This window comes from Trichechus manatus, unplaced genomic scaffold (genome assembly GCF_000243295.1).
Source record: "Trichechus manatus latirostris isolate Lorelei unplaced genomic scaffold, TriManLat1.0 scaffold00044, whole genome shotgun sequence".
NCBI classification, from domain to species: Eukaryota; Metazoa; Chordata; class Mammalia; order Sirenia; family Trichechidae; genus Trichechus; species Trichechus manatus.
The window spans coordinates 13011843-13026765 of record NW_004443980.1 but is presented as its reverse complement, the minus strand read 5'-3'; the positions used below and the strand labels follow the sequence as shown (position 1 = coordinate 13026765).

General features: G+C 41.3%; 1 protein-coding gene across 1 annotated transcript; it reads left to right on the top strand.

The window, feature by feature from the left end:
* The first annotated feature begins 2951 nt into the window (after positions 1 to 2951).
* On the top strand, positions 2952 to 10348 carry FAM216B (family with sequence similarity 216 member B). Its single transcript, XM_004376645.1, has 3 exons — positions 2952 to 3050; positions 7233 to 7353; positions 10134 to 10348. Exons 1-3 carry the CDS (start codon positions 2952 to 2954, stop codon positions 10346 to 10348), a joined length of 435 nt encoding a protein of 144 aa, XP_004376702.1.
* Positions 10349 to 14923: the final 4575 nt, after the last annotated feature.

Sequence of the window (14923 nt, the reverse complement as noted above, 5' to 3'; positions counted from 1 at the left end):
CCAAGATCAAATACGGAGAATATCTCTCCCTCAAATGATGAAAAGGGAACATTATCTTGGACTATGGGACAATTCCATAGGCTACCATAGTCAAATTCATGCTCTCACCTTTATATTTAGAAACTGTTCCTTCATCCTTCTGAGCAATGGAGTTAGGGGACTATTGACTCCCATCTGGGAAATACTCATGTAATGGCCTGTTGCCCTGCTGGATTTCTTGACCGTTAATATTCAGTATCTTTGTCTCCAGGCACTTCCCTCCCCAGGTCTATATAGAACGCAGATATGATGGATTTAGACGTTGACACTTGATTAGACTCAAAATATGGAAGAAGAGGAAATTATATAGTGCAGTTGAATGTTGTCCAGAAGCAGGGCAAGCCAAACAGCCAATTTTCCAAGGCTCTTTGTTTTACCACATGATGTTGCTTGGATATTGATGTATCAACAGACTGAATCACCATCACCACCGCATGAAGAAAGAGACGTTGAGAGGAAACTAAACTGAATGTGAATGCCAGCTTTTAAAAAAAGGAAAACTACAATATAGGGTAAGTTCTTTATAAGCGAATCTGTCTTTTTGTTTCAGATATGTTACTTTGTAGATGTGTTTCCTCCCTGAATTTGCCAAGCATTTTAATCAAACTTTTTCTGGTATAGACCGTTTGACTAGGTAACATGTATTTCTTCAACAGTAGCCCAAGAAAAGCACACGAGTTGTTGCCACAAGACAGCTCATCTGTCATTTCCTTATGCTATTTGAGGAGAGAAGACGTCTTTCCAGCTTTGAAGAATATTTATTCTCTGCTCTACAGCTCTGGAAAAGGGGAGGGGGGATATTGAGATAATTTGAGTCGATGATGTAGAATACATGTTTCCATCACAGAGAATATGAAGAGAATATATCTTGGTTGGTATAGTATTGGGAGTCCACATTGAGGGAAAGCAGAATTAAATAAAATATTTATTGTTTTAATTTATAAGTTTTTATCATGGAAACAAGGTAGAGAGGGGATGACTGATATTTTTCTAATAAATCTTTCTTCTGGAAGATCTAAGCATTAGATCTGTAAACTCAAAACTAACTGGTGTTTCTCACATATTAAATTACTTCTTAAGCATGTGTGTGTGTGTGTGGGTGTGTACATGATGAACACACACTAAGGTAGGGTAGAGAGGGAAGACTGGCATAAAGTGAGAGCATTCTATATCCATGATCTAATTTAATCAAACAACCCTATAAGATGTAGGCATTGTAATGGCCATTGTACAGATGAGAAGACTGAGGATAACAGAAGGTAAGAAACTCAAGTCTGTCTAGTTCTAAAAGCCATACCACTTTTATTACAATTTCTTTTCTTCAGTTTGGGTGTATAGCGGTATAGAGGAGAGTCTGCTAGGTTTAGAGGATCTGGCATTATATTAAGGAACCTGGGTGGCACAGTGGTTAAGCACTCGGCTGATAACCAAAAGGTCCACAGTTTGAACCCACCAGCCACTCTACGGGAAAAAGACGTGGCAGTCTGCTTCTATAAAGGTTTACAGCCTTAGAAACCCTATGGGGCAGTTCTGCTCTGTCCTATTGAGTCACTGTGGGTTAGAATTGACTCTACAGCAATGGGTTTGGTTTTTTGTTTGGTATTGTATCTGCCTTTGTTATGTTCTTACTTCCTGTCACTCAGTAGTTTACGCTGCTGACAAGGCAAAGGAGTGAGCAGAGGGAAAAATGCTTGGGGTTTCCACTCTGTTCCTTGGCATTCCTATTCCAATATGTCTATTCTTCCTTGAATGTGAATTTTTATTATCATTATATACACCTCTCGGATTTTAAACCCCAAAGCACATGGAAAGAAGACCTAAACATTGCAAATATGATTCCTCCATTTTATATTTTTGTCAAGGAAGTGGTAAGCAACATGGCTAGGTTTAATAGTTTATTTTAAGGTATGTTGTTGTTGTTAGGTGCCGTCAAGTCGGTTCTAACTCATAGCGACCTTATGTACAACAGAACAAAACACTACCTGGTCCTGCACCATCTTAACAATCATTGTTATGCTTGAGCCCATTGTTGCGGCCACTGTGTCAATCCATCTCATTGAGGGTCTTCCAGTTTTTTGCTGACCTTCTACTTTACCAAGCACGATGTCTTTCTCCAGAGACTGATCCCTCCTGATAACATGTTCAAAGTATGTGAGACGTAGTCTCACTATCCTTGCTTCTAAGGAGCATTCTGGCTGTACTTTAAAGGATAGTGCTATAAAATTGCAAATCTAAATGTGCAAGCAGTAGAGAATTATGTGAAAAGTATATGATCCTGCCACTAAAAATAATGTTTTAAGAAATATTTAATGACCTGGGAAAAATACAAAATCTTACTTTTGTAAAATCACACAATGTGCACGGGGGAAAAAAAAGAAAATTAATCAAATGCCAATGATAACTATGAATAGAGTATATGTACTTTTATTTTCTTCAATTTTTGAATTTTTCCGAATTTTCCAAGATGACGTATATTACTTTCATAATCAGAAAAGGCAGTAAATATTATTTAAAATTATCAAGAAATAACCGTTATAGACATGGTACGGCTCTACAACCCACCTATTCCAAATAAAATACCATACCATTTTCCGCGGCTCCTCATATAAAAAGTGATCTTAAAACCCTAAAAACGCTAGTGAAGCAGAAAGACAAACGGCTGTGTATTATTCCTTCCATAAACAAGGCGGGGAGATGGGGAAAAGTGCAGAACTAAGCAGACAGTCTGGTGAGGTCTAATTACTCCACAGCAGGTAAGAAATCATTTCTATCCCTTGCATAATAACATCTATCTATCTGTCTGTCTCTCTATCTATCCATCTATTCCTTACTTAGGTACATCTCCAAAAGTGTTTGAACAAAATGAAATTTTATCCTATACTTTGTTTTTCCTTGGAGGTACAGGATAAAGAATGGGAGAAAACCAGAAAAGACAGCAAAAGCCTCGGAATGTTCCACAGATTCCTTGCATTCGAGTCCCTCCCTCTGCCTCAGACACTTCATTACTGAAGGTGCAGCATAAAATTCATAGGTGGAAGAACCATGTTTGCCTCTCCTTCAAAGCTTGTTAAGCACCATCAGGCAGAATATTTGGTCCAGCCCTGGCCCTTGGTGTATGTTAAAGGCATGTGTAAGTGAATGAATGATAATTTGGAGTGATCTACACCAAGGGGCCAATGGCGGTTTAGTGGTAGAATTCTCGCCCTTCCATGCAAGAGACCCAGGTTCAATTCCCGGCCATCGTAACCTCATGCAGCCACCACCCATCTGAGAGTGGAGCCTTGTGTCTTGCTATGATGCTGCACAAGTTTCAGCAGAGCTTCCAGACTAAGATGGACTAAGAAGGAAGGCCTGGTGATCTACGTCCAAAAATCAACCAGTGAGAACCCTATGGGTCACAACGGTTCGACTTGCAAAAGATCATGGGATGGCTCAGGACCAGGCAATGTTTAGTTTCATTGTGTGTGGGAACACCATGAGTCAGGGGCTGGCTCAAAGGCAGCTAATAACACCAACTCTTACACCCTTCCCATTTCAGGAGCTCTAGTAGATGGCTGTCTCTTTGTTGCTGACACAGTACCAGTGATGGGAACCACTACCAGTGACAGGAAACTAAGCGACCACACCGTGCCTCCACTGTTGGAAGGCTCTGTTTTTTGACTTTCAGTTCCTTTCAGTCAAATGTAGTTAAAGCAATTTCCATAAATACTGTTTGTAAAATTTTCAGGTCTCTTCCATCCCCTCGAGGAGAGATAAGCAACAGGATAAGAATATTAAGGATATCACCCCTTGCTTCTCATTTAGGAAGTTGAGAGTTATACTAAGGAAAAGATGTAAGCATTTTTTTTTCTTGTAAAATAAAACCATAACTTAAAAAAATTTTTTTTTACATTTTTTTGTTGTACTTTAAGTGAAAGTTTACAATTCAAGCTAGTCTCTTATTCAAAAATTTATACATACATAGTTATGTGACCCTAATTGCCCTCCCTATACTGTGCCGGCACATTCCTCCTTTCCACCCTGGATTTCCTGTGTCCATTCAACCAGCTCTTAACCCTCTCTGCCTTCTCATCTCGCCTCCGGACAGGAGCTGCCCATTTAGCCTCATGTATCTACTTGCGCTAAGAAACACATTCTTCGCGAGTATCATTTTTTGTCCCATAGTCCAATCTAATCTTTGACTGAAGAGTTGGCCTTGGGAATGGTTTTAGTGCTGGGTTGACAGAGATCCCGGGGGCCATGCTTTCTGGGGTTCCTCCAGTCTCAGACCATTAAGTCTGGTCTTTTTACTAAAATTTGAGTTTAAAACCATAACTTTTAAGGTTTTATCTTGTATAATGCAAACTCCCATTGCACTTGTACCTTTGCTCTTGAAACTGGCATGCAATCTTCATGTTCTACTGTTGTCAATCATTTGAAAAGGTTTAATTAGTTATTCAGGAATGGAATCCATTCCCTTCTTCAAATATACTACCTTTTAAAACATCTAATTCAGAAACTGTAAAGCTGAAGTAATGTCTCAAATTGTGAGGTACTTGGTTTTGCTGTTTTCAACCTGGATGTATTTTTTATATAAAAATGTGATGTCTTTAGTCCTCAAAAAAAAAAAAATTCTGACACCCTACTTTTATATAAATTATCTTAAATTTAGCTTTATTATTATCTTTTTTTTTTTTAATTACCTTAAATTAGATGTCCTTACATGGTTACAACTAGTTTTGAAAAATTCTATCATAGTTTTGGCTATTTTGACTGAAGGTGAATTTATTTTATTTTGATTTTTCTAGAATGTTGATGCCACTATCTCAGTTTCCCCACTTGAAAAATGAGCACAATAATTGCCCATATCATAGGATTGGTGTGAGTTAGGAAATAATGCATGCAGAATGCTTAGCATAACATGCAAGAAACACTTGAGATACATTCAGTGTAATAGTAATTGGAATCTAAGCCCATCTTGTTCCTCCCTATTCCTATGGCAGGAGCTTTCTAAATGGTTTCTGGTCTGTTTTCCCTCAAGCCCATTATCCACAGCAGGGTCAACACAACCTTTCTAAATTGCAAATCTTGTCAGCTTAAAGTAGAATTTCTCTATCTTGATACTATTACCGTTTTGGGCCAGATTATTCTTTGTTCCAAGGGAATGGAGGACTGTCCTGTGTGTTGTAGGATGTTTAGCAGCACGTCTGGCCTCTACCCACTAGATGTTACTAGTACTCCACCCACCAGTTGTGACAACCAAAAATGTCTCCAGACATTGCCAAATGTTCCGTGGGAGCAAAATCATTCCCCTTGAAAACCACTGCCTTAAATAAAGATGTTCAATGGCTGCTCATATAGAAGGTGATCTTGAAACCCTAACATACCATAAAAGATCACCATGTTCTTCCCCTACCTAACCCTACAGCCTTTTGACAGAGACTCTATGTTCCAGTTGAACTGAAGAAAAAGCCTTTCCCAACATGTCCAGATATTTTGTGTCCCATAAGAGAATTTGTACCAGTTTCTCCTTCTGTCTATAATTAGCCTTTTCTTTTAGCCCAGTGGCTCTCAAATTTTAGTATGCATGCATCAGAATCACCTGGAGGGCTTGTTAAAACCCAGAGTACTGGGTATCAACCCCCAGTGTTTCTGATTCTGTAGATATGGAGCTGGGCTTCAAAATTTGCATTTCTGGCACATTCCTAGGTGTTGTCAACACTGCAGGTTGGGTGACCACCCTTTTAGAACCAGTATTCTAGTCCCTGGATGGTGCAAACAGTTAATGCACTTAGCTGCTTACTGTAAGGTTGGAGGTTTGAGTCCACCCAAAAGGCACTATGGAAGAAAGTTCTGGTGATCTATTTCGAAAAAATCAGCCACTGAAAATCTAGTGGAGCACAGTTCTACTCTGACACACATGGGGTCGCCATGGGTTGGAATCGACTCAACAGCGACTGGTTTTTAATCTCGCCCCTTTAAGGAGTTCCTCCGCACACTGTAAGATTCAGGTGTGGTGGTCATTTCATTTAGAAGACCTTTCTTGACTGCTACACGCGAGTTTGCTTTCCTTCTCTGATTTCACAACACCTTTATACTAAAGATGTGCAACACTTACCACGTTACCCATCTATTCACCTATCATCTTCTGCTCGCTGAGAACTCTCAGCTGAAAGGACTCTTTGACCCATCTCTTCATCCACAAGTCTGGCACACTTCAGGCCTTGTGTAGATCTCACAACCCATCTTCCTCAACACAGATTATGGTAGATCAATACATTACAAGATCTTTGAAAATCTTGGCTCTCCCTCTGCCCAATGCCTTGAGCTGCTTACCTTGAATCTCTTCTTAACCCATTTTCACCATCACACAGGCCAGTAGAAGATTATTTAAACAAACTAAGAGAGGAAACTATATATTATTGTTGTTAGTTGCCCTCCAGTCGGCTCCAACTCATGGTGACCCCATGCACAACAAAACAAAATGCTGCCATGTTGTGCCAACTGCACAATTGTTGCTGTGCTTGAGCCCATTGTTACAGCCAAGGTGTATTTTGAGTGACTTCCACCCTAAGGGACTCTTCTTCCAGCACTACATTGGACAATATTCTGTTGTGGTGTATAGGGTTTACATTGGCTAATTTTCAGAAGTAGATCACCAAGGCTTTCTTCTTCCTAGTCTGCCTTAGTCTGGAAGTTCTGCTCAAACCTGTCCACCATGGGTGACTATGCTGGCATTTGAAATACCAGTGGCATAGGTTCCAGCATCATAGCAACATGTAAGCCACCACGGTACAACAAACTGACAGATAGCATATATATATTATATATGTCAGAACTGACTCAATGGCAGCGAACAACAACATATATGGGGCCCTGGTGGCACAAATGGTTAAGCGCTTGGCACAAAGGGTTAAGCGGTGCAAATGGTTAGCCCTGGTGGCTAACCGAAAAATTGTCAGTTTGAACCCACCCAGTGGCTTTGCAGGAGAAAGACCTGTCCATCTGCTTCTGTAAAAATTACAGCCAAGAAAACCCTATGAGGCAGTTCTACTCTGTAAAACATGGGGTCACCCTAAGTGAGAATCAACACCGCAACAGTATATATAACAAGATAAGAATTTATTTCTGTGGAAGTCAGTTTTGAATATATGCCACCTTTAATCCTATAGAAATTCACCAACTTATCAAAACCAACTGCTCTGCTCTGACAGGACCTGACCCAAGGGCAGCAGCGCTACTTCTACAGCATCATGAGGATTTACAGCTGCAGCCCCCAGTGGGAGGCCCTGCATACCCGCTACATTCGCAGCCTTCAGCACCAGCAGCTGCTGGGTGAGTTTAACCATCTGACCTTAACCAGTATCATCCAGAAGGGACTCAACGTGCTGCAGCTGGAAGTCAAGTTCCCAGAGAAATAATTCAGACAGAACGGCCCCTGTCATTGTGCTGCTTTATCAGCATGGTTGGCTGGCCAAGTTAAAAAATGATTACCCCTGACAATAGAAAGTAAGGTTTTATGGGGAAATTAAGAGGGTTTACAGAAATTGGAGTATGGATTATAATAAAATGCTAACAACTCTACGAGTCTCTGAGATTTATAGGAACTTGATGTGTTGTAAACAGTTAAGCATTTGGCTACTAACCATAAGGCTGGTGGTTCAAGCCCACGCAGAGGTGCCTCAGAAGAAGGGACTACTTCCAAAAGATCAGCCATTAAAAACCCTCTGGAGCACAGTTCTACTCTGACACTCATGGAGTTACTCTAAGTCAGAGTCGACTCAGTGGGAACTGGGTTGGTGCTTTTTGGTTTTTTTTTAAATCTAGTAGAAATGTCACCCTGGGCTTAGGAAGCCAGCCTAGGCTCAGACCGTAAGTCAGCCCCTTACTGGTTGTGAGAACTCACACAATAATAGTTACATGTCAACAATAATAGTTACTTGTATTGAGCATTTACCATGTGCCAGACATTGTGTTCAGAGCTCTACATACAGTATTTCATTTTCTCCCAATTTTACAGCTGTGGGAATCCCTGGGGGGTGCAAACGGTTAAGTGCTCGATTGCTAACCCAAAGATTGGCAGTTAGAAGCCACCCAGAGGTGCCTCAGAAGAAAGGTCTAGCAATCTAATTCCAAAAATTCAGCCACTGAAAACCATATGGAGCACAGCTTTACGCTGACACACATGGGGTCAGCATGAGTCAGAATCCACTCAACGGCAACTGGTTTGTTTTCGTTTTGGTTTGACGGTTTTGTTTTGGTTTTAGAGCTGTGGAAAACTGAAGCGCAGGCAGGTTATGTAATTGGGTCAAGATGGTGCACACAGTAAGTATTAGCGTTAGGGGTTGAAGTCAGACCTGTCACACTCCGAGCACCATGCATTTGTATCCCCCACACTCTGCTGTCTCTCCTCTTCGGCCAACCTCATCTGATTTTATGAAGCACAGGTAAAATAATGATTGCAAGAGAACTTCATAGGCTATAAACACCAAACTACTCAAAGGCGTAATTGTTAAGTCCGTTCTCTTTCAGGAAATGTTTTCAGTCTCCAGCCCCCCTCTGTTATGCTCTTTTCTAAACACCAAAAGAGCTCGTTTTTTTAAACCAATTGTTTGGCATGAGCACACGCTATCTTATATTGTCGTTTCTGTGTTTACACAAAAGGAAGACTATTTTTGTAGACAGTTTCATAAAAACTGAGGGCTTCATATGTGCCAGGCACTGTTCTAAGCACTATGCATGCATTGTCTTGTTTAAAACTCTAACACCTCCTCTAACACTTCTACATGGTAGGTGTTTTTCTAACTCACATTTTATGGAAGAGAAAACCGCCACATGGACAAGTTAGCTAGCTTGACCAGGTTCACACAGCTAGTAAATGGAGGAGTCAGGATTTGGTCTGACTGTCTGAAATGTTGCAGAAATATCATCTAGTGGCTTTGTTTATGGAGCCCTGGTGGCTCAGTGGTTAAGAGCTTGGCTGCTAACCAGAAGGTCGGCAGTTCAAATCCACCGGCCACTCCTTGGAAATCCTATGGGGCAGTTCTACTCCGTCCTATAGGGTTGCTAGTGACTCCACGGCAGCGGGTTAGGTTAGCTTTGTTTGTAGAGTAAATTTGCATAGAGGTTAACAAACCCAGAAGCAGAGATGGTCAACATTTTACCAGCTATTGTGAAGTTGATTCTGACTCATGACAACCCCATGTGTGTCAGAATAGAACTCTGCTTCATAAGGTTTTCAGTGAATTACTTTTTGCAAGTAGACCACCAGGTGTTGCTTCCAAGGTACCTCTGGGAGGACTCACACCGCCAATCTTTCAGTTAGCAGCTGAGCACGTTAACCATTTGCACCACCCACAGTCTCCTATTTCACGTTGTTGTGGTTGTATGCCGTGGCGTCAATTCCAACTCACAGCCACCCTACAGGACAGAGTAGAACTGCCCCATAGTGTTTCCTAGATTGTAATCTAGGAGCACATTGCCAGGTCTTTTCTCCCACGGAGCCGATGGTGAGTTCGAACCACTGACCTATCTTTGATTTAACATTAGGACTCATAAAATTTGCCAATGTACCTTATTAAAATGTAGATTCCCAGGCTTAACTTTCTGAGTTTCTGATTCAGGTCTTTGGAGAGGACTCAGAATTTTTAACAAGCATTTTAAAATCACACTTGACCTCAGCCAGATAATTCTGTGGTAGGTGGTTTGCAGACTACCCTTTGAGCAGCACTGAGGAAGATCTAGTAAATGTGTTTCTAGTTTGAAGAAAGTTTTGATATTAAACCCAAAAACAAACCCATTGCTGTCGAGATTTGATATTAAAGATAAGAAATTCATGCAGTTTCCTCAAGGCTCAAGTCCCTTCCTGAAGGATTTTTCATGTTAATCAGTGATTAAGTATTTATTAACTTATTGAATGATAAATGCAAAAGAAGAAAAATACAGTGCCCTCAAGATCGTACAGTCTAGGCATCCTAAGGACACTGGGTATCCTTTTCAACACTGGAGGAATAGAAGAAATTGTATATACACATATGTGAATATTTGCAGTTTTGTTTGCTTACTGGTGGTGTAAAATTGTTGACTTTGAAGTTTCTGTCCTTTCTTCCTCCTAGGCTATATTACTCAGCGGGAAGTGTTGGCTTGTGCTGCTCTACTGAGAGATTCAGCCAAGAGAGCCTCAGCTAAAGCAGCCCATCAAAGAGCCATCCTGCCCCGGAAGTCTTCGGCCATGGCAAGGAAATGGCCGCCAGTACGACCCGTGTCTGTGCTTCGATCCAGGGCCCAAAGCGCAGGGCTCTGCTGCCCTCAGAAACCATGGTTTACTTAAGCTCTGAAACAGGCAGCTTGCCCAAGTTACCCTGGTGTGTTATAGTTAGTTGCCATGCAGTCAGCTTCGACTCATGGCAACCTCATGCGCCATCTTCATGATCCTCGGTATGTTTGAGTCCATTGTTGTGGCCATTGTTTCAATCCATCTCATTGAGGGTTTCCCTCCCTTCACTGACCCTCTACTCTACCAAACATGATGTCCTTTTCTAGTTATCAGTCCTACTGATGATAAGCCCAAAGTAAGTAAGTCAAAGTCTCAGACAATATTCCATGATCTATAGGGTTTTCATTGGCTAATTTTTGCAAGGAGATTAGCAGATCTTTCTCTGGCGTCTGTCTGAGCCTGGAAGCTCCGCTGAAACCTGTCCACCATGGGTGACCTTGCCAGTATAAGAAATATCGGTGGCACAGCTTCCACCATCATAGCAATGTGTAAGCCACCCAGTGGCATCACTAGGGGGCTGGGGGGTGCGGACTGCACTGGGTGACATGGTCAGAGGGGGTGACACCAAAATGATTGTCTATAAAAATATTCCTGTAGTTAGTTATATCAACAAAAACGTTTTTCGTAAGCCCAGCTTACACATATCAATATACCTACAAGGCTAAAACTCTTTGCTAATTGATGTTTTGAACCTTTTAATGTACCCCGGTCAGAGCTGTCATTATTACCCGATCACAGTGACACTTTGAATCACGTGGTTTCGTCTGCACATACTACAAGCAGTGCTGTTGTTTGCTTTGCTGCTAGTGTTTTTATAGTCGCTGATTTTGTCAAATTTTCTGGTATTTTAGCTACAATATTGTGGTAATTAGTATTTGTGACCCTATATCTGTAACCTTTTTGAGAATGAAATAGTAATTAAAGGAAAAGGAGGAGTGATATACGGGAATTATGATTTACAAGTAACATTAGTACAAAAAAACATTACTAAGGATTCTGTATGGTCTGGTATAGGAGGAGGTCCCTGGAAGGAGGGTGATACCGTGAGCTACCACACTGAGTGACAGCAACCTTAGTGACATCACTGAAGCCACCACAGTATGACAAACTGACAGACGGGTGTAGTCCTGGCATATAGTGAGTGCTTACTGCATATTTGTTGAATGAGAATAAATACAAGAAACTTCTAATGCACACTCCAGACCTCAAAATAATCTCTCTCTCATTCACATGGACTTCACCAGGATAACAAGATGTGAGGGTTAAGAGCGATGGAGCTGAGAGTAAGCATGCCTTTCCACCAACAGTCTGAGGAATGAAATTACTTTGAAAGCTTTCAAAGTAAAATCTTCCTTTGAATTAGAACCTCCCAGAGAAGTCTCAAGAACAATGAAAGGGGACAAGTGACCAGAGGGTTCCAGGACTCTAACACTCGGTGACCATTCCTTACAAGCCACACACTGCACATGATGAACTTTGAAAATATGCAAACCAGCAGGGAGTCAGGCCGAGCACAGAGGGCTTGTGGAGCCTTATGTCTCTGCAGTGATTGGATTTCGCATTTCCATATCCTCCTTTCTCTCTTCTTCCTCATCAAGCAAGAGCATGCAACTGGGCTCAAAAGCTTCTGCTTCTCGCCTGACTTGATCACTTTGTGTCTTCTTGAAACTTTGACTCATCAGCCTGCCACAGCTGGGTCGATTCTGCACGGCTGTAATTGACCTTAACAGGGGTAAGAGAAATCACACACACACATTCCCCTGGCAGTCAAAGAAACACTCTCACCAGAACAAAGAAATAGCCCCAAAGAATCAATCTCAAGTCTACCTTCCTGTGGCCTAAATGGTTTTAAACAAAGCACACGAAACTATATAAATAAGCAAAAAAGGAGGTGATAGTGAGTCAAATCGTCATATAAGTAGTATATTATTAAAACTAGATATATTTAATAGTTATTTTCACACTAGTGATTTTTTGTGTGTTAAAAATTAGTTAGCAGTGCTCACATAAAGTCAAAATAAAAAAAAATGCCTCTTTTTCATCTTCTTTTTTAAATGTACCACCGCCTCCCTTGTTCAATTCAGCCAAGGCTTTATCATTCCTCTGAAAGGAGTCAGTTGAGATGAAATATAAATTTGCTGGGAAAGGATGTGCTAACATTGACTTGAAAGGAAGAAGCTGCAATATTGCCAGAAATAAAAATATTATTATTATGATTTTTTTTATCTGCAATCATTGAGATAAGAGATACGAAAATTGTCATGAGATTCTGAAAACCCCCAATACTGGTTCTGAGATCCAATCTGACTCTTGGGGGGAAGGACAATGAGCATGGCTGGTCCTCTAGTCTGAGAGGAAAACTTGCAAAAGCTGATGCTGACCTCACTGCTGTTGTCATTAGGTGCCATCAAGTCGATTTCCACTCATAGTGACCCCATGTGACAGAGCAGAACTGCCCCACAGGGTTTTCTAGGTGGTAATCTTCACAGGAGCAGATTGCCAGGTCTCTCTGCTGTAGGGCCATTAGGTGGATTTGAACCGCCAGCCTTTCTGTTAGCAGCTGAGCACTGGGTTCATTTAATTAATCATAAAGTAGCTTCTTGGCCTCTGCAAATCCTGGCCATGACTCATCTATGCATTCTAAGCAGCTTTCCAATTCTAAGTTAGGAATTGTTAGGTAGGCTTAAAAGAAAAAACAAATTCAAGTGGAACTGGGGTGAGCTATACGGAGCACTCTGGTAACCTGGCCTGTACAAACCTTCCCATTGTTTCCACCATAGGGCTTTTATGCTTCGAATCTTCCTGCATTCTCTTTTACCCTAGAGGTTTTTTTGGATGGGGCACAGATATTTGCTGTGTAAGCCTTAGCTAGTGATGCAGAATCTCAAGGAGGCCACTTATGATTCTGAGCTGTATCTCTGCATCAAAAATCTTGGAAGCACCTGGTTCCAGATGGAGGTTTTTAAGGGCTGATTGGGAGGTGAATGTCACAGTCTCACGAGAAGGACAAAAAGATCCAGGTTGATGCAGAAAGTCCCACTTCCTGGCTCACTTCTCTCTTCTGAGAAGATAATGACCCTTTCTTCAGCTTCACACCCAAAGCTTACGAGGAATGTCATTGGTTATGGTGCCGTAAGAAAGATGATCGCGGAGACATACAGAGAAACAGGGAAGGATGGCCCTTTCAAGGGAACAAAAGAAGACAACAGAGACCAACCTTGAAGAAGACCAGACGTTGGACCTTCTAGCTACAAACTTTAAAACAATTGTTCTAAATATGCTCAAAGAACTAGAAGAAAATACAGACAAAGAATTAAAGGAAATCAAGAAAACAATGTAGGAACAAAATAAGAATATTAAGCAAAGAGATAGAAATTCTAAAAGAAACCGAACACACATTCTAGAGCTTAGAGATATAATAACTGTAGTGATCTCCCAAGGATACTACAAAAGATGATCAAAGGTGAACCAAGAACAACCTGTAACTTTTAGGAAAGTCTACCACTTAGACCTGTTGGAGGCTGTATTGCCTGCTCTCACAATGGCAATACACACCATCGGAACTTAAACTCCTCAAGACGAGCAACCATTTCACCTGAAATTCCTATTACCCAGAAGAGCACCTGGCCCATGATAGGCAATTAGTCATGTTTGTTGAATAATAGTAGAGTTTCCAAAGATTCTGCAAGTCACTCTGGCCTCTGATTTTGTGATATTCTAGAGCCCCAAGAAGCCATAGCTACTGATGTGGAGTAGTAGTGATTAACGGCAAGAGGTGGCAGCTGTCCACCTCAGGTACAGACAATGTTGTTGTTTGTTAGGTGTTGTTGAATCAACTTTCAACTCATAAAGACCCCATGTTGCAAAGGTAAACTGCCCCATAGGGTTTTCTAGGCTATCATCTTTATGGGAGCAGATTGCCAGTCTTCCTCCTATTGAGCTGCTGGGGAGTTTGAACTACCAATTGAAAGCCAATTGGATTTAGTGTTTCCTCAGTAACTTCTTACCTTTCCTTGTTTACATCGTTCTTCAGGTTCGGCAACTAACATCTTCCCCCTCCCTCCCACTACCACCACCAAAGTCTTTATGCACTGTATTAGTTATCTATTGCTGCATTAAAAATTACTCCAAAACTTAGTGATTTAAAACAGCAACTATTGTTATGTCACGGTTTCTGTGGTCAGGAATCTGGGCATGCATTAGCTGGATCTTGCGGTTCAGGGTCTTTCATTGGGCTGCAATCAAGGTGCAGGCTGAGGTTGTGGTCTCATCTGAAAATTTGACTGTGGAAGGATCCACTTCCAAGTTCATTCATGTGGTTGTTGGAAGAACTCAGTTCCTTGGAGGTGTTGGACTGAGGTGTCAATTCCTTGCTGGCTGTTGGCTAGAAGTCAGCCTCCATTTCCTGTCATATAGGCATCTCTATAGGGAAGCTCATAAATGGTGGCTTGCCTCCTCAGAGTTAGCAAACAAAAGAGAGCAAGAGGGAGAGTGTAAGCAAGACGGAAGGCATGTCTTTTATAACCTAATCTTGGAAGCAACATTCTATCACTTTTGCCATCTTACTCATTAGAAACAAGTCACTAGGTCCGGCCCACACAAGGGCAGGGGATTATGCAAAGAATAGAG